Consider the following 19,060-nt stretch of genomic DNA (forward strand, 5'->3'; position numbering starts at 1 on the left):
TTTAGTGCATAAAGCTGCCTTGTTCTATTACTAGCACCACTTAGTACTATGACTCCACTATGGTTACTAGATCTGGAAGGGCTTCTTGCAATAGAGCAAACTAGTTACAGTGCTATCCTGTGCCCTGGCTTACAAAGTCCTTTCTCACATTGGTTTTCACAGTGGTCTTATCTTTCACTTGTAGAATATGGTTTTAAAGTGGTTATTTGACTAGCTTGAACCACACAAAGAAACAAAGAATTGTTCAAATATAACCTAAACTCAGGCCCCCATTATCTTTGTGCTGTATTATCGACTGCTTAGATTATAGAACTCGGCAGGCTACCTTGCATTACTAAAAATAGAGGCTGACATAACTTGTTTATGCCCTCCAACTCCATCTTCCCAGAGGCTAGTAATTAACCTCCTGACTAAGGGCACAGAATAAAAAACTGCCTTGTCTTCTGTCTCCCTACATCCAAATATAAAACAAAGTTCTCCCTCCACCCCATTGACTCTGATATACTGCTGAATCAGAATACTTAAAAGGGAGTTGTTAATTCTGAGATAATTTAGTCATCCAACTAGCTGAGATTTAAGAACAAAATCTGTTAAGGTCTCTCAAATGTCCAGATCAAAACAAGAAGTTGCACTTCCTCACTTCCAACTCAGAGCTCATTTCTGCCATAGTCATGTCTTTCTTCAATCCATACCTTTTACCTTCCCAGCTCTCCTGCTTGCATCATCAATGAGCTTCCTCCATCACATGGCCCCCTGTGCTAACTCTTTGTCCCTTGCTCACCCCAGCTTTCACTCTCCTGACCTTCCAGGTTCTTCTCTTTGGTTACTCTTTCTACAGCCCCTATTTCATGTTTTCACCTTGGAGAATGGATATTTCCCAAGGCAAAAAAAATCTCAGCCTTCATTATATCCTAGCAGGCTGCTTACCTGGGAATGCTACCCTATCCTCATGGGTTCATAGCCACGGCCACCGTGTACCCTGCTGAAAGCCCAGATGTAGGCTGTATGAAAAATCAAACTTGGTTGCTTTTCTGATGCTATCATTCTTTCAGTCTCACAGTTTTTAGTGTTTCATATGCGTGTGTGTGTGTGTGTGTGTGTGTGTGTGTGTGTGTGTGTGTGTGTAACAATATAACATAATATATAGACTTCTCTACCAATTCTACTAAAACAGAACTGGCCTTAGTAGTGATATCTTTTTAATCTCCTTCATACTTGCTTCCTACTTTACACTCTCACTTTATCACCTTAGTTCAGGGTCTATACCCTATACTCAGTAACTAATGACATTGCTTCATATTCATTGCTCTGCTTAATTCAATACTCTTTCCAAAATGCCTCAAAGACACTGAGATATTGTAAATGCAAAGACCAAGTTCATTTCTTTACATACTTTACACAAGATTCATGTTTAATAAAATATGATAAATAGACTTTCTGAATGAAGAGTGAAAAAAAAGACCTTTCAGAAAAAGGAATTGCTACCTGAGTTTTAAAAGCATTTTGCAGAAGAATTATGGAAGAAAAAATATATTGAAAAGGCTGACTATCACATGATCATACAAACTTACTGCAAAATGGCAATACATTTCAAAATGGATAAACAAACAGATTTAGAGGAAAACAAAAGCATAAATGATACATAAAATATTCACCAAGCTAAGAAATCAAAGCCTTGTATTTCTGAAGACAATAACCTGATGTACCACGGGGGCCATGAAAGGTACATATGATGCTTTTTAAAGCAAGTATTCATTTACTTCCTATGTGTGCCTGATATAGAAGTCGGAGTGTGGTCAACAGCAGCAACAACAAAAACTCCATATCTGACCTTCAGAAGATTTACAGAGGGAAATTAACTGTAATATCATGAACAACATAAAACCATACCATATATGTATAGTGGGAACAAATGTATGAAGCAGAAGGGACCAATTAAGATGAAAAAAATCAGTGGAGGCTTCTTTCCAGGGGTGAGTTTAAGGAGCCCCAGAGGTAAGCACATGTGAGTCAAATGAAAAGAACAAGAGCAACAACATCCAAGGCAAAAGAAGGGTCGTGTGCCAGAGGAAGGGGAACCTCTCATTTGTGGCCAGAGAGGAAAGAATACCAGGAGTTTAGTGCACTAGGAGGCTGCCACGTCTTCAGATGACACATGTCATCTTATTTGGATTTTAACCCAACTATACTGTGAAGGTGTCAGGCTATGGAAGGAAAGGCACTGGCCTCATGAAATAATAAGGATCCCATAGATCCCACCTTATCTGGACTTATCTCACTTAACAAGACTCACGAATGTTTCAAACATTCCAAACAAAAGAAAACTTTGGGAACTAGTCCAGTATAAAGCAGATAAAAGGACATTTGTAAAGGCAGATCACAGCACAGACACAGAACATAAGCTAGTGTCACTTTTGAACATAATATTTTGGATATATTTCCATGTTGCTGATTAACATATAAAACAGACCTACAATAAATTATATTTATTAAAAGCATACATATGTGTAAGTTGTTATTTAAAGACTATATAATGAGTTAGGGATCACTAAATGTTGATGTTCAGGAAACCACACAATTATTATATCCCAACACAAAGAAACGTGCAGAAACTAGTTGTTCTTTTGTGGTTTGAGTTAGAGAAGATGACAGTATAAAGATCAGGTGGCAAGAGCTGAAAGAAAACAGGCTTGTGGAGTAGGTAAGACAAAAGACAGAAGAAATTCCCATTGACAGGCCTGCGAAATCTCGATGTGCACAGCAGTAGGTTATTAAAAGAAGCCACTGCAGGAGACAGCTCCACAGAGAAGCTACATGAAAAGTACCTGTAAAACCTGACAAGTCAGTAGGAAGTGATGGACTATGTGGGCGTTCAGCAACTGCTTAATATTAAACTGCTGCTGCTGGTGCTCTGCCCGGATGAGGACTTCCAGAGCTGCTAGCAGAGTCTCCCACACACCTTGCTGAGAAAATAAACATGCATCAGTTAGCACAGAGTTATGGAAAACATGCCATGGGCCTCTTAGAAGACTCTAAACATAACTACTTAGCACTGTGCATATTCTATGTCGATTCAATTTTGGGGGTTAGGGCAAGCAAGTCTTAAAATTTATTCCTTTCAGTTCATCATTACCTCAGGCAGTTCAAAACTCCACACAAAACAAGCCTCCAGATTTACATTTATAAATAACATTACACTGAAGTAGCAAAATCATCCTCTCCTCCAGAATAATTAGTGATTTTTTTAAAAAATATTTTTATTCTTTAATAATTTCATATATATATATATTCAATGTATTTTGATCATATTTACACTCCTCTCCTAACTCCTTCCAAATGCACCTCTCCCCTCCTTCCAATTTCATGTCCTTTAAAATGTTTATTTAGATGATTATATTTAAATGTCCTTTGGAGCATGAGAGGTCCAGGACACCATAGCATACACTCACATTGGAATATTCCTCAACCTCAGAAGAACAAGAATCCTGGATGAATCCTGAGGGCATTATATTAATATAATTACAAAGAAACAGATACTGCATGATTCCATTTATTAATCTAATCATAAAGAAACAGATACTGCATGATTCCATAAACAGATACTTAAGAGTAGTTAGCATCACAGACCCCAAAATACTATGGCAGTTATGAGCACTAGGGGGAGAGGCAAAGAGGTTTGATGGGTATACAGCTTTGTTTTTATAATATGAAAAAACCATGGAGATAAATATTGGTGATGGCTGTACAATATTTGCACACAAGTAATGCTTCTGAACAACATACTTAAAATGATCGATAAGCAAACTGAAAGCTATATGTACTTTACCACCATACACAGATGAAATAAAAGTGCACATCACATGCCTCTGCCTTATTCCATATCTTCCAGTCAAGCAATAGTTCCTGCAACAGGTTAACATCTTGGATTATAGCATGAGACTCAACATCCAACTTGAATTCTCCATGCTCATTGATGTAGATAATGTCTTCACCACAGCAACCTTCAAGAAGGGTCTACAGAAAATTAACATTAATGTAAAATGCAGTAATAACTGGATAACCATGGATAACCAAATAACTCACCATAAATATCAAATTTTCCATCTTAGCAATCATAACATCAAATTTAAAGGAAAACTAGTAAGGAATTAAATGTTTCTCCAAATATCTACTTTATAAAACAATTCAACTTAGCAGTAAATCATAAATTTTCAAATAGTTATGATTTCTTGGTTTCAAACACAGGGTAAATCCACCTACAACTCATCCTTACTCTTCATTTTTTGCAATGCTAGGGATGGAACCTGGGGATTATACATTACAGACAAGCGCTCTATCACTGAGCAAATCTCCAGCCCTTGATTTATTCTTGTTGGTCTGAGTTCAAGTTCCAGTGTAAATTTTCATATTTTAGACTGCTTAATCCTCCCAATAACTTCATGAGGTATAAATGATTGCAGAAGCTAAGGCTCACATGGGTGATTTTAGCCCTTGGGTTTTTAAATTTTTTTATTTAGTGTGCTCTATGTATGGGGAGTGTACATGAGTGCAGTTGCCTTAAAGACCACTAGAGGGCATGCTTATTCATAAGATGGAAATTCATACCTGCACTACAAATCTGTTCAAAAGCTCAGGAGGCTATAGGGCATGGGGGAACATACTATTGTTGTTATGCTAAATGGCCATGTTATCAAACTGTCGTCTAAGTACTTATGTTTATACTCATAGATTTCTGTTGCTTTCAATCTTGATCAGAGAGGATTCTTTTTGCAGTGCTTAATGCAGACTTCTAACTAGTCAAAGTGATAAGAACAAGTGAATACGAATGTTCAGCACTAAATAGGATACCTATATCCACTTCCTTGCTCCCAAGAGTCAGGGAACTTCAAAGAAGATGGGAAGGAAGGAACGTAAGAGCTGGAAAATGGGGAGGAGTGCTGTAAGATGCTGTCTTCTGGATATGACAAGGCTTTCGCACATATGAACTGGCAGCAGCTGCACAAAATCAAGTCATTCAAAAGTGCAGCATGGATGGGGGAGGGGTTCATGAACCATTACCACCACCGCCACCTAGCTTAGGAGAAAAGAGTGTAAATTTCTTGAGGGTGTGGGTATTGATAGGTTGTCCATTCTTCAGTAGATGCACCCATGTGCACACAGGCAGAACTTATTGGACCCACTAGGTTAGATAGAGGTTTTTAAAGAGCAAGAGGATGAAAGACCATATGTGTCAGAAAACCCAAGTAGGCTGCTTGCAGACCTTTCCCCCTCTTTCTGTTCCCCTAGACCCAATGCCCCAGTCTCATCCCGAGAGCTATAACAGAACACACATCTCCTGTGGAGTCCCACGGACCACTATCCTCCCTTCCCCCATTCATGGCTATATCCCGTCCCCCAACTCCAGTAGGCACCCCTTGCTAAACTACAGGCCACTCTAGACAGAAAACCAGGTAGGCTGCCCACAGACTTTCTCCTTTCTGTTCACCAGACCCAATCCTTAGTCCCAACACCAGCACTGCAAGAGAACACCAGCTACAGCCCCCCCTCACTGCTGCCCACTTCTCCTACGGATCCCACAAACCATCCCCTCCAAACCTTCCTCCTCCCACTCACTGTTTTGTCCCAGACCCCAACCCCAGAAGGCACCCCCTTCTAACCCAAGGGCTGCTCCCACCAAGGCAACAAGAAGGCTGAAGGCAGACCCACAGCTCTCCTACTGCTCCTGAGATCCAATACTTCCTATATCATCCCTAGCTTTGTAGCTGGAAATCTGCTGTGCTCTCTCTTTCCTCTCTCACCTCATGCCCAAGGAATTACAAAGACCCTCTCTTCCAATTTTCTTTCCCTTCCCCCAATTCATCCCAGCATCCCAGCCTCCAATACCAGCAGGCATTCCCCATGAACACACCAGTTGAATAGGCCAGGAAAACAGACAACACACAGCTCTCATACTCTTAGGAAATCCAGAGAGGAAATAGAAACCAAGGCACAATACGCCCACCCAACACAGACAAATCCAGAAATCAGCACCTAGATCTTTAATCATCCCAAACGCAGATGCCAAGACCCCAGTGTTAAAACACAACCAACAACCAGGCCATATGTCCCACTAGAGCCCAGCTATCCTATCATAGCAGGCTCTGAATACTCCAACATAGACGGAACACAAGAAAAAGACCCGACAACAGCTTTTATGAAGATGATAGAGGTCCTTAAAGAGGAAATTAATAAATCCCTTCAAGAAAACACAAACAAATAGGGTAAGGAAATAAATAAAATTGTTGAAGACTTGAACAATAGAATCAATAAAGAAAATGCAAGGCTGGGCAGTGGTGGCGCACGCCTTTAATCCCAGCACTCGGGAGGCAGAGCCAGGCGAATTTCTGTGAGTTCGAGGCCAGCTTGGACTACAGAGTGAGTTCCAGGAAAGGTGCAAAGCTACACAGAGAAACCCTGTCTCGAAAAACAAAATAAAAAAAAATGCAAACTAAGGGAATTCTGGAAATGGAATTCAAACAGGAATTATAGAGGCAAGCCTCACCAACAGAATACAACGGATGGAAAAGAGAATCACAGGCACTGATGATATGATAGAAGACATGAATTTATTGGTCAAAGAAAATGTTAAATCGAAAAAACTCCTAACACAAAACATCCAGGAAATCTGGGGTACTATGAAAAAAACAAACCTAAGAATAGTAGGTACAGAGAAAGGAGAAGAAACCCAGCTCAAAGGCCCAGAGAAGGTTTTCAACACAATCATACAAGAAAATTTTCCTAACCTAAAGAAGGAGATTCCTATAAAAGTACAAGAAACATATAGAACACCAAATAGATTAGACAAGAAAAGAAAATCTCCTCACCCCACAATAATCAAAATACTAAACATACAGAACAAAGAAAGAATATTAAAAGTTGTGAGGGAAAAGATCAAGCAACATATAAAGGCAGACTTATTAGAATTACACCTGACTTCTCAATGGAGACTTGAAAAGTCAAAGGGCTTGGAATGATGTTCTACAGATTCAGAGACTACAGATGCCAGCCCAGACTACTATACCAAGCAAAACTTTCAATCACCATAGATGGAAAAAAATAAGATATTCCATGATAAAGTCAAGTTTAAACAGTATCTGTCTACAAATCAAGTCCTACATATGGTGTTAGAAGAATAACTCCAACCTAAGGAGGTTAACTATACCCATGAAAACACAGGAAATTAATACTCTCACACCAGAACAGGATCTATCCTTCTGGGGCATCCAAGCAACATACCTAAACATCAAGGATAGACATTACCTTTGGGTAAAGTGTTGGAAAGAGATATTCCAAGGAAATGGACCTAAGAACCATGCTGGTGTAGCTGTTTTAATATCTAACAAAATAGACTTCAAACCAAAACTAATCAAAAGAGACAGAGAAGAACACTGAATACTCACCAAAGGAAAAATCCACCAAGATGACATTTCAATTATTAACATCCATGCCCCAAACACAAGGGCACCTAAGTTGGTAGAAGAAACACTACTACAGCTTAAATCACACACTGACCCTCACACACTGACAAAGGGAGACTTCAATACCCCACTATCACTAATGGACAGGTCATCCAGACAAAAACTAAACAGAGATATACTGGAGCTAACAGGTGTTATAAACCAAATGGACCTAACAGATATTTGCAGAACATTTCACCCAAACAAAAAATAATATACTTTCTACTTTGCACCTCATGGTGCAAAACGGAACACATACTTGGACACAAAACAAATCTCAACAGATACAAGAAAACTGAAATAACTCCCTGTATCCTGACAGACCACCACAGATTAAAGCTGGATATCAACAACAGAAAGCTCACTACTCATGGAAACTGAACAACTCACTACTGAACAAAAAATAAGTCAAGGCAGAAAAAGAAAGAAATTAAAGACCTTCTAGAATTCAATGAAAAATGAACACACAGCACACCCAAACTTAGGGGACACAAATAAAGTGGTACTAAGAGGACAGTTCATAGCACTAAGTGCCTACATTAAAAAAAAAAAAAAACTAGAAAGATTTCATACGAGCAACTTAACAGTACACCTGAAAGCTCTAGAATAAAAAGAAGTAATCCCGCCCAAGAGGAGTAGATGGCAAGAAATAACCAAACTGAGGGCTAAAATCAATAAAATAGAAACAAAGAGAATAATACAAAGAATGAATGAAACCAAGAGTTGGTTCTTTGAGAAAATCAACAAGAGTGACAAACCCCTATCAAAAGTAACTCAAAGGCAGAGAGAGAATATCCAAATTAACAAAATCAGAAATGAAAAGGGGCACGTAACAACAGACACTGAGGAAATCCAGAGAATCATAAGAACATACTTTAAAAACCTGTGCTCCACCAAATTTGAAAAATCTAAAAGAAATGGACAATTTTCTTGATAGGTACCACTTACCAAAGTTAAATCAAGATCAGTTAAACAATTTAAATAGATCTATAACCCCTAGTGAAATAAAAGCAGCCATTAAGTCTCCCAACCAAAAAGAAGCCCAGGGGATAGATAGTTTCAGAATTCTACCAGATTTTCAAAGAAAAATGAATGCCAATACTTTTTAAATTATTCCACAAAAGAGGAACACTGCTCATTCATTTTATAAGGTCACAAACCTGACCTCAAACTACAAAATACTCCTGATACCCAAGCCACAAAAAGACTTAACAGAGAAAAGAATTACAGACTAATTTCCCTTAAAGACACAGAATACTTGCAAACCGAATCCAAGAACACATCAAAAAGATCATCCACCATGATCAAGTAGGCTTCATCCCAGACATGCAGGGATGGTTCATACACAAAAATCAGTAAACATAATCCACCATATAAACAAACTGAAAGAAAAAAAATCCACATGATCATCTCATTGGATGCTAAAAGTCTTTGACAAAATCCAACATCCCTTCATGATAAAAGTCTTGGATAAAGTAGGGATACAAGGAATATACCTCAATATAATAAAGGCAATTTACAGCAAGCCTATAGCCAACATCAAATTAAATGGAGAGAAACTCAAAGCAATCCACTAAGATCAGAAACAAGACAAAGCTGTCCACTCTCTCCATAGCTATTCAATACAGTACTTGAAGTTCTAGGTAAGATAACTGGAAGATATCAAAAGAATACAAATTGGAAAGGAAGAAGTCAAAGTATGGTTATCTGCAGATGGTATGATAGTATATATATAAGTGACTCTAAAAATCCCACCAGGGAACTCCTATAGCTGATAAACACTTTGAGCAAAGTGGGAAAGAAAGAAAGAGAGAGAGAGAAAGAGAAAGAAAGAGAGAAAAAGAACGAAAGAGAGAAAAAGAAAGAGAGAAAGAAAGAAAGAGAGAGAGAGAGAGAAAGAAAAAGAGAGAGAGAAAGAGAAAGAGAGAAAAAGAAAGAGAGAGAAAATAAAGAGAGAAAGAGAGAGAGAAAAGAGGGAAAGAAAGAAAGAAAGAAAGAAAGAAAGAAAGAAAGAAAGAAAGAAAGAAAGAAAGAAAGAAAGAAAGAAAAGGAAGGAAGGAAGGAAGGAAGGAAGGAAGGAAGAAAGAAAGAAAGAGAGAGACAGAAAGAAAGAGAGAGGGAGGGAAGGAAGGAAGGAAGGAAGGAAGGAAGGAAGGAAGGAAGGAAGGAAGGAAGGAAAATCAGCATCCCTCCTATATAAAAATGACAAATGGACTGAGAAAGAAGTTAGGGAAACAATACCTTTCACAATACCCTCAAATAAATAAAATACCTTGGGATAACTCTAACCAAGAAAGTGAAAGACATGTATGATAAAAACTTCAAGTCTTTGAAGAAAGAACTTGAAGAAGATAACAGGAAAAGGAAAGATTTTCCATGTTCTTCGATAGGTAGGATTAACATAGTAAAAATGGCCATACTACCAAAAATCTATAGATTCAATGCAATCCCCATCAAAATTCCAACATAATTCTTTACAGATCTTAAGAGGACAATTCTCAACTTCATATGGAAAAAACAAGAACCTCAGAATAGAAAAACAATCCTGGACATTAAAAGAACTGCTGGATGTCCCCACCATTCCCAATTTCAAGTTGTACTACAGAGCTATAGTAATTAAAAACAACAACGAAAAAAGGCAAAACAAAACAACAACAAAAAAAAAAACCATGGTATTGGCATAAAAACTGATGTGTTGATCAATGGAATTGAATTGAAGATCCAGACATAAATCCACATACCTATGGACACCTGATTTTTTATAAAGAAGCTAGAAATATACACTAGAAAAAAGACAGCATCTTCAACAAATGATGCTGGCCAAACTGGATGGCTATATGTGTAAAAGAATCCAAAGAGATCCATATTTATCACTCTGCACAAAACTCAAGTCCAAGTAGATCAAAGACCTCAACATAAAACCAAATACACAGAACCTGAGAGAAGAAAAAGTGGGAAATAGCCTCGAAAGCCTCAGAACAGGAAATGACTTTCTGAACAGAACACTGATTTGTTTTAAGACCAAGAAATAATAAATGGGATCTCATGAAACGGAAAGGCTTCTGTAAAGCAAAGGAAACAGTCATTTGGACAAGGCCAAGCGGCAGCCTACAGAATGGGAGAAGATTTTTACCAACTCCATATTCAACAGAGGACTAATATCATAAATATATAAGGAACTCAATAAACTAGATTTCAAAAGATCCAAATAATTCAATTAAAAAATGGGGTACAGATCTAAACAGAAAATTCTCAATAGAGGAATCTTAAATGGCTGAGAAACACTTAAAATATTCAACATCCTTAGCCATCAGGGAAATGCAAATCAAAACAACTCTGAAATTCCATCTTATAACCTGTCAGAGTGGCTAAGATCAAAAACACAAGTGACAGCTCATTCTGGTGAGGATGTAGAGCAAGAGGAACACACTTCCATTGCTGATGGGAGTGCAAACTTTACAGCCACCATGGAAATCAATATGGCAGTTACTCAGAAAGTTGAGAATCTAATCTAGCTATGCCAAGACTCAGTTATATGCCTTTGGACTATACCCAAAGGACACTCCATCCTACCACAAAGACACTTCCTCAATCAAGTTCATAGCAGCTTTATTCAAAATAGCCAGAAACTGGAAACAACCTAGATGTCACTCAATAGAAGAATGGATAAAGAAATTATGGTACATTTACACAATGAAGTATTACTCAGCTGTTAAAAAAAAATGACACCATGAAACTTTCAAGCAAATGGATGGAACTAGAAAAAAAAAATCATCCTAAGTGAGGTAACTCAGACCCAGAAAGAGAAATATGGTATATACTCACTTAAAAGTGAATATTAACTGTTAAGTAAGTGATAACTAAGTGACAATCCAAAGACCCAGTGAGTTTAGGTAAAGAGGAGGGTCTAGGGGGGGATGGATGCAGAAATCTCCTTGGGAGGGGGGAATGTAAAACAGATTTTACTGGTGGACTAGGGATGGGGATGGGAGCAGGGGTCAGGTGCAAGGGAAGTTAGGGTGCAGAGAGAGAGTGTGGGGAGAGATGGCTGGAACTGGGGGGCACTTGGAGGGGTGTGGAAACATAGTGCAGTGGAAACTTCCTAGAACCTATGAAGGTGACTCCTAGTAATGGGGGATAGAGTCTTAACTGGCCATCGCTTATAGCCAGGTGAGGCTTCCAATGACAGGACTAGGTTGTATTCAACTGAGTTGGCCAACAGGGTCTCATGGAAATCTCCAAACAACCCAAGATGTTGCTAAGACAAAAGGTTGCTCTCTGCAAACTGACAGTGGGGCCTCATTGACAAGGACAACACCTGCATAACTCATTGAACATGGAGAAGTTGAACTGGTGCCTACACAGAGCCCTCCTCACCCTTAAGTTCTAGTCTCTTTAGTATTGGGAAGGCTACCAAAAGAAAAACATGGATACCAACCCATTCACAAAACCTTTGACTTAACAATCTGTCTTGCCTGCATAATATGCTAGTGCAATTGTGGAACAGAACTTGTGGGAATAGCCAACCAATGTCTGATCTGATCTAAGGCCCAGTCCAGAAGGAACCCACATCCAAGACTACTTGAGTAACCAAGAACCAGAGAGCAGACAGCCCAGAGACCTAGGATAAAACCAAACATCATTGGTCTAAAAATAAAATAAAATACATCAATAAAATGACTCTTAATGATATTCTGCTATACTCATAAGTCAGTGCCTTATCCAGTCATCATCAGAGAGGCTTCCTTTGGCAGCAGATGGAAAGAGTTGCAGAGACCCAGAGCCAGACATTATGCAGAGAGAGAGTTCTAAATTGGAAGACTCCACCAAATCCCTCCCTCAGAGGTCAGGGAATTCCAGGGAAGAGGAAGCTGAAAGGTTTGAGAGCCAGAGGAGATGGAGGAAACCAGAGAAGAAGGCCCTCTGAATCAACTAAGCAAGGCACACATGTGCTCACAGAGCTCACTGAAGCAGCAAGCACAGATGCTTTCAAGGGTCTGCACCAGGTCCTCTGTGTATATATTATAGCTGTTGGTTTAGTATTTTTATGGGACTCTTGACCGGGAGAACAAATGGGTCTCTGACTCGTGTGCCTACCCTTGGGACTACTCTTTTTCCCCTGTTGGGTTGCCATGTCCAACTAGGATATGATAGTTTTTGCTTCATCTTATATTTTATTTTGTCATGTTTGTTTGTTACCTCAGAAACCTGTTCTTTTATTATGAATCAGAAAGGGAGGATCTGGAAGGGAGGGGAGGTGGGAAGGAAATGGGAGAAGTAGGGGAAGAGGACACTATAATCAGAATATATTATATGAGAGAAGAATCTATTTTCAATAAAAGAAAAAATGTGAAGAAGAAAAGGAGGAAGAAGAAAAGAGCAAGAGGATATGAAGTTTGGAGAAGGTCTTGTTGGGAAGGGGTCCAGGAGAGTTGGAGGGGAAAAGTGGAAAGTGGATATGATCAAAATATATTATGTACATGTATGACATTCTCAAATAACAAATAAAAAACTATTTAACAAAAACTACCCATTAGAGCTGGGGTAATGGCTCAGTTGGTGAAGCATTTGCCTCACAAGCATGAGTACTTGAGTTCAAAAACTCTTGTAAGTGTTAGATGTGGCTATGGACACCTGTAACAGCACTAAGGCAGGGCAGAGGCCAGAGGATTTAGTCAATCTGAATTGATGAAGTTCAGGTTCGTTGTGAGAGTCCTGTCTCAAAAAAATGAAGATGGAGAGCTAGAGGAAGACACCTGACATCAACGTCTGACCTCCATGAGCATGTACACACACCTGTATGTGCATTCATACATGGTCACACGCTAATAAGTGTATTCATATCCTAAGGCCTCCTACACACAAGAATAACAAATAACAACAACAAATCCTAACTGTAGCAATATTGCCTGACTGTAGTAGTACACCTCTGGAGAAATGGAAGTGTGGGAGTGAGATAAACAACTTCATTAGCCCACAGAACAAAGGGCTTGCCTGGAGTACATCTGTACATTTAGAGCTAAAATTCTTGTAGTTTATTTTCTTCCTTTCCAAAAGGCTTTAGAAAAAATATAAGTATTCTGGAAAGAATCAGAATACCTTAGTTCGAGTACATATATATTAGTGAGTTTCCTTTATTTACTGGCAACATAAAATAATTATGGAAGATACTGATGAAAGGTGAGTGTCACTGCACAGAAACCACAAGAACAAATTTTGTGAGGGCATACCTTCAAAATGTGAAAGCCAACAATGCATTTCTGTTTGACCAACACTTGATGAATCATAGAAAGTCCATTACAATTTTCCAATTCATGTGCTCTCTGTTGGCTATACTTAATCAAAGACAATATAACCCGCAGTGCTAATGCTTGAGTTTCTTCATAGCCACTGAGTTCAACAACCTGAAAACAAAAAGTAGATGTTTTTCTCTTGATCTCTTAATAGTAAAAATTTAATGTGTGTGATTACCTATAGTAATGTTGTATCAAGCTATTTTTAATGCTTACACTATAACAAGAATTGTGGATAAGCAAAACTTAAAGAAAATCATAAATCCCATTCCTTTTAATCTCTCAAATATACTAAAATGAACAGAGGTAACACTGACAGCCTTAGAGATCAGTAGCATCTTACTTATATTTAGTAATCTGAAACAGGGTCATAGAACTTGAGTTTTCCATGGTCAATCAAGAAACAGGCTCAAAAATATGATGTGCTGGAGGGAGAGGCATAAAAAAGCTAAGGGTACAATGTACCAGTGATGGCTCCTGTCTAACATAAAGATAAAGGGAAAAATAAAAGCCACATGTTGTGCCTAGTACTACAGTTCAACCAATGCCTCTGATACCTCTGACTTTTAAGAACCAGGCATGAGAAATCCTGTCTTGAAAACAAAACCAAAACCAAAAAAGCCTGGCTATGGTGGGGCACATCTTTAATCCCAGCACACTGGCGGAAGAGGCAGGCGGATCTCTGTGAGTTCAAGTCCAGCCTGGTCTATACAGTGAGTTCTAGAACAGCCAGGGCTACACAGAGAAACCCTGTCTCAAAAAAACAAAACAAAACCCAAAATAAAACAAAACAAACAAACACACAAAAAAAAGAAGCAGGCATGACAATCAAGATAAAAGGCAAGGGCAGGACTTAGATTTCTCCTGCACATACATCCACTTCTGATTCCTCTGCTGGTATAAGGAAGACTGCACTGAGAAGCCAGCCTGAGGAGAAAGGCAGACTCTGCCTGGAAAGCAGGGATAAGGAAGAACGAGCGCAGGGCACATCCAGAAGGGCAGGGCCTACACTGGAACACCTGAAGAAGGTACATGGGCTAAAAGACAGGCTGCACATGGAAGACTTTTCGGGAAAATACATTTTATAAGATAAGTACAGGAAGCAGAATATTGAACACAATTTCTAAATTTTAAATGTGAAAACATACTTTAAAAGTCTACGAGCAAGATCATAAATATATGTACAATAGAAATTAAATCTCTTTTCTAGGATTCAATTATATTTACCACTTGGATAAATCAAGAAAAACCCAGGGCATACATTTTGAAATTATAATGTAAAAAGAGATCACAAAATACTGATGAGGAGTTAAATGAAAGTTTACTTTTGAAATATCAGTGGAAAAACTGTTCAACTGGATACTAGAGGTGGGGAGAAAAGCAGTGAGAGGATGACAAGGCAGAAACGCACTAGGATAGGTAAGACACCAGCAAGATTTACAAAGAAACACAAACTCTAACAACAAATGCTGATATACCCCTTTATTTCAAAATTAAATCAAAAGTGGCCCCATTAAAGGAAGCAAGCTAGTTAAGCACATGCTGTGAAAATCTGATGATGTTTCAGAAGTTATACTTAGGGATCAAATAAAATGACATTATAAGGATAAAGGAAGATCAAAGTTGCTTTAATTAAACAGGGATATAGATGTGAGGAAGTAGAAATTATATGTATAAAAACGAGGTTATTTGTGCCCACATTGTGCTTTTCAGCAATCCTTAAAACAGAAACAATGAAATTATGGACTGCTCATTCTCTATCAGGAAAAATATTCTTCCTGCCTGTAAGTAGCTAAATAAATGGTTTATTTTCATATGTAGTCAAAGTTTTGTCTCCCTCTTCTTTAAAAAAAGAAAATGTTTTGGGGCTGCAGAGGTGGCTCAATGGTTAAAGGAGCTTGCTGCCTTTCCAGAGGACCTGGGTTTGATTCCCAGCACCCACATCAGGTGACTCATAACTGCCTGTACCGGCAGCTCCAGGGACTCTAATGCTCTTCTCTGGCTTACACCAGTAACTACACATATGTGTGAACACACATACACAGACACATGCACATAATGAAAAACCATTTTTAAAAGGAAAAAAAACGTTTCTTTCATATCATTAGTATAGCATATATTTTCTTTCCAAAGGCAATTACAATCATATATTTAACATTTACTTGTTCCAATTATATTTGTGGATAATAGAAAACTTCTAAGATCTTCATAAGTTAAAATAAACCTTAATCCTTTGCAGAAAGCTTGGTATCATCTGTAATATGTGATCATTTTTTGTCTCAAGAGTTTTACATAGTGGAGTACAGCTTTTTTGGTACTCTACAAGAAGCCTTCAATTTATCAATAAAAGAGAGGGAGCTTGTATCCAGACAAAGCTATAATCATGATTCTTACCCGAGCAAAGAGAAAAACAAATACACCAGCCCCACCAATCTCATGCAGAATGCTCTGGATGGTTTTACATTCCGTAGGCCGGAGGCTTTTGAGTTGAGAAGGTTCTAGCAGGATGCTTTGGACTTCCTTTGAGCTGAAGGGTCTTTGAGAGAGCTGAGTTTTCACTTGGCCCTTAAGTCGGATCACAGGCTCATAGATGGTATACTGAGCAGGACAGTAAGTTGTATAAACAACTGACAGACTTTCCTAAAACACAAACATTTTCCTTTAGTGACAAAACAAATTTAAGATGTTAGCTATCAACTAGCAAATAAACATTTCAACATAAAAAGGTCCTTAAATAGTTTTATTTTTAAAAAGATGGCCACTACACTAAACGAAGATGGACAGAGAAGCACAGCTTCCTCCTACAACAGAAATGATAAGCTAATCAAGCTATGACCAATAACATGAGCCACAGCAGAGGATTCTGACTTTGATACATCCAGAATAAATATGAGAATAAAACAGAAAATACTAGTTACAACTAAGCCTTTTTCTCATTATTCAGAGAGTGTTTTAATTACTTCTGTAATCAAACTCACATAGATAAGACTTATATATTTAATACAGGGGAGCTAAGTCTTCTGCCACATTCGGTTTACTTCTGGCACTGTTCTAACTCCTAGACACATGAGGACTCTGGGTTAATTTACCCCAAGTTTTTGTTTTGGATTTGTTCACAGGCTGCCCACTTAGTTAAAAAGTGTCTCTAAGGGAGGAAAGACTGTAGGAGTCAGAGGAGATAGAGGACACCAGGAGAACATGACCCATCAAATCAGCTAATCAGGGCTCATGTTGGCTCACAGAGACTGAGGCAGCAGGTACAGGGCCTCTGTGTCTGCACCAGGTCCTCTGTGTACATGTCATGGCTGTTAGCTTGGTGTTCCTGTGGATCTTCGAACAGAGGGAGCAGTGACTCTCTGACTCTTTTGCCTGCTCCTGAGACTCTTTTCCTCCTGTAGGGTTGCCTTGTCCAGCCTCCATATGAGGTCGTTTGCCTTGTCTTATTGCATCTTGTTTTATCCTGTCTGGCTGTTGTCTCTAGGAGGCTGGTCTTTCAAGGAGAGGAAATGGAGGGGGAGTGGATCTGAGGGAGAAGGGAGGTGGAAGGTTGCTAGGAGGAGTGGAGGGAGGGGAAACTGTAGTTGGGATATAATGTATGCAAGAAGAATCTATTTTCAATTAAAAAGTGTCTCTGAATAGATCTTTATTTCAATTATTATTATTATTATTATTATTATTATTTATTTCAATTATTATTCACACTGTCAGCATAAGTAAACAAAATCAAGTTAAAACTTCAGTATTTCTCCTTGGAGATAGTAGTTTAAACCAGCACTGATCCATGTCAAACTTCTCTGAGCTATTCCTCAAAGAAGTCAGAGAGGATCCTAGGCTTTAGCCTCTTACAAGAAGCCACAGCAGTTTAAGCAGTCTCATTAAGCATAGCACATGTCTTATCCATACATAAATTAAACCAGCTACAGTCTGGTACAGCTCACAGGTGCTATTAACAAAAATCCCCACCAGTAGGTCCTGAACTCTATACTGATAAGACAAAATAAAAGAATAATGTGAAAAAGCAATAGAAAAAAAACAGCAATACTTTGAAGGCAAAATTCCCATTTTATACTGATACTAAAGAGTAGTTATCTAAGCCCTGAATATATGCAATTAATTTTTATTTGTGAGTGTGCACATGTACACGTTACAAGATGCGTATGGTTTTATTTCTACCTTCACGTGGGTTCCAGGGGTCCAGCTCAGGTCACCAGGCTTGCACAACAAGCCCCTTCACCCACTGAACCATCGATCTCATGGTCCCCTCCTACATGCAATTACAACTAATATTGTAAGTGAGTCTTTGTATTTATTTCTAAGCATGAAGAAGAATGAACTGTGTGGTTTTTTTTTTTTTTAAAAAGGAGTATATCAGGCTAAAAGTGCTATATTTTCAATATATCATAAACATTTTTCTTGAAATATTATTAGGTATAAAATAAACTAAGCTGATAAAATTGCTAGATAAATATAATTCCAAGCATGAAACAAGTTTAACAAGAGATTAAAGTATTTCACATTTTTTAAGGAAAAAACTCTATATTCTAAGAAAAGAACAAAATGGAAAACTTTATGACTCTAATTCACTGCTAATTATACATGCCAATGAACACATCTATACAAACCTAATACAATGTTAAAACTTATAAAACTAAAACTTACAATTAAGAGACCAACATCCACATCTTTCTTGGTCATAAAAAGGTCTCTAATTTGGTCACATCTCAAAATTTCTTTATTAATGTATTTGGAGTAGTCAACCACTGGCTTGCCATATTTACATGGCATTATGGATGTGTAGTTGGGTCCACAAGCATACAGGTAAAAGGCCTCTTGTGAGCCAATTTTAGCTCCTGGATAGCAGAAAAACAAAGCTAGTTATTTAAAACATTTCAAGTAGAATTTTTCACATATAGCAAGAAGATGAGGTAGGAGTATGAGTATGTTTGTCTGCTGGATTCTTTCAGTTGTCCACTATATCTTATAAAACCTATAAAGGCTCAATTTCCAAGTGAGTGTAAGGATAACTAACCTATGTCAACTTTATAAAGATGAATGGATGTATATAATGTAAACTGGGAAGCTTTTGATAAAATGTCTATTTGTTCCTTAAGACAGTGAATTTTAATTTAACCAAATTTGGGTTTGTTTTGCTTTGTTGTTTTTTTTTTTTAATAAATGAAAACTTAGAATTTTTTTATGAAAACTATTTCTTGATGTATTTCATTCTAAAGTGAAATTTGAATTGATACCTTTATGTGCCAGGCTTAATAG

At 38.0% G+C, this 19,060-nt stretch overlaps 1 protein-coding gene across 3 annotated transcripts in view; it reads right to left on the reverse strand.

The window, feature by feature from the left end:
* Window positions 1-19,060, reverse strand: part of Lyst (lysosomal trafficking regulator) — a 159,301-nt gene that overhangs the window by 79,363 nt on the left and 60,878 nt on the right. For all 3 annotated transcript variants that reach the window (XM_037205934.1, XM_028859792.2, XM_037205933.1), the window contains exons 16-20: window positions 18,449-18,639; window positions 16,184-16,429; window positions 13,727-13,900; window positions 3,865-4,014; window positions 2,826-2,963 (exon numbers count right to left, since the gene is read on the reverse strand). In XM_037205934.1, the coding sequence (XP_037061829.1) occupies window positions 2,826-2,963; window positions 3,865-4,014; window positions 13,727-13,900; window positions 16,184-16,429; window positions 18,449-18,639 (899 nt within the window). The remainder of the gene's footprint in view (window positions 1-2,825; window positions 2,964-3,864; window positions 4,015-13,726; window positions 13,901-16,183; window positions 16,430-18,448; window positions 18,640-19,060) is intronic.

The sequence above is a fragment of the Peromyscus leucopus genome, chromosome 5 (assembly GCF_004664715.2).
Source record: "Peromyscus leucopus breed LL Stock chromosome 5, UCI_PerLeu_2.1, whole genome shotgun sequence".
NCBI lineage: Eukaryota > Metazoa > Chordata > Mammalia > Rodentia > Cricetidae > Peromyscus > Peromyscus leucopus.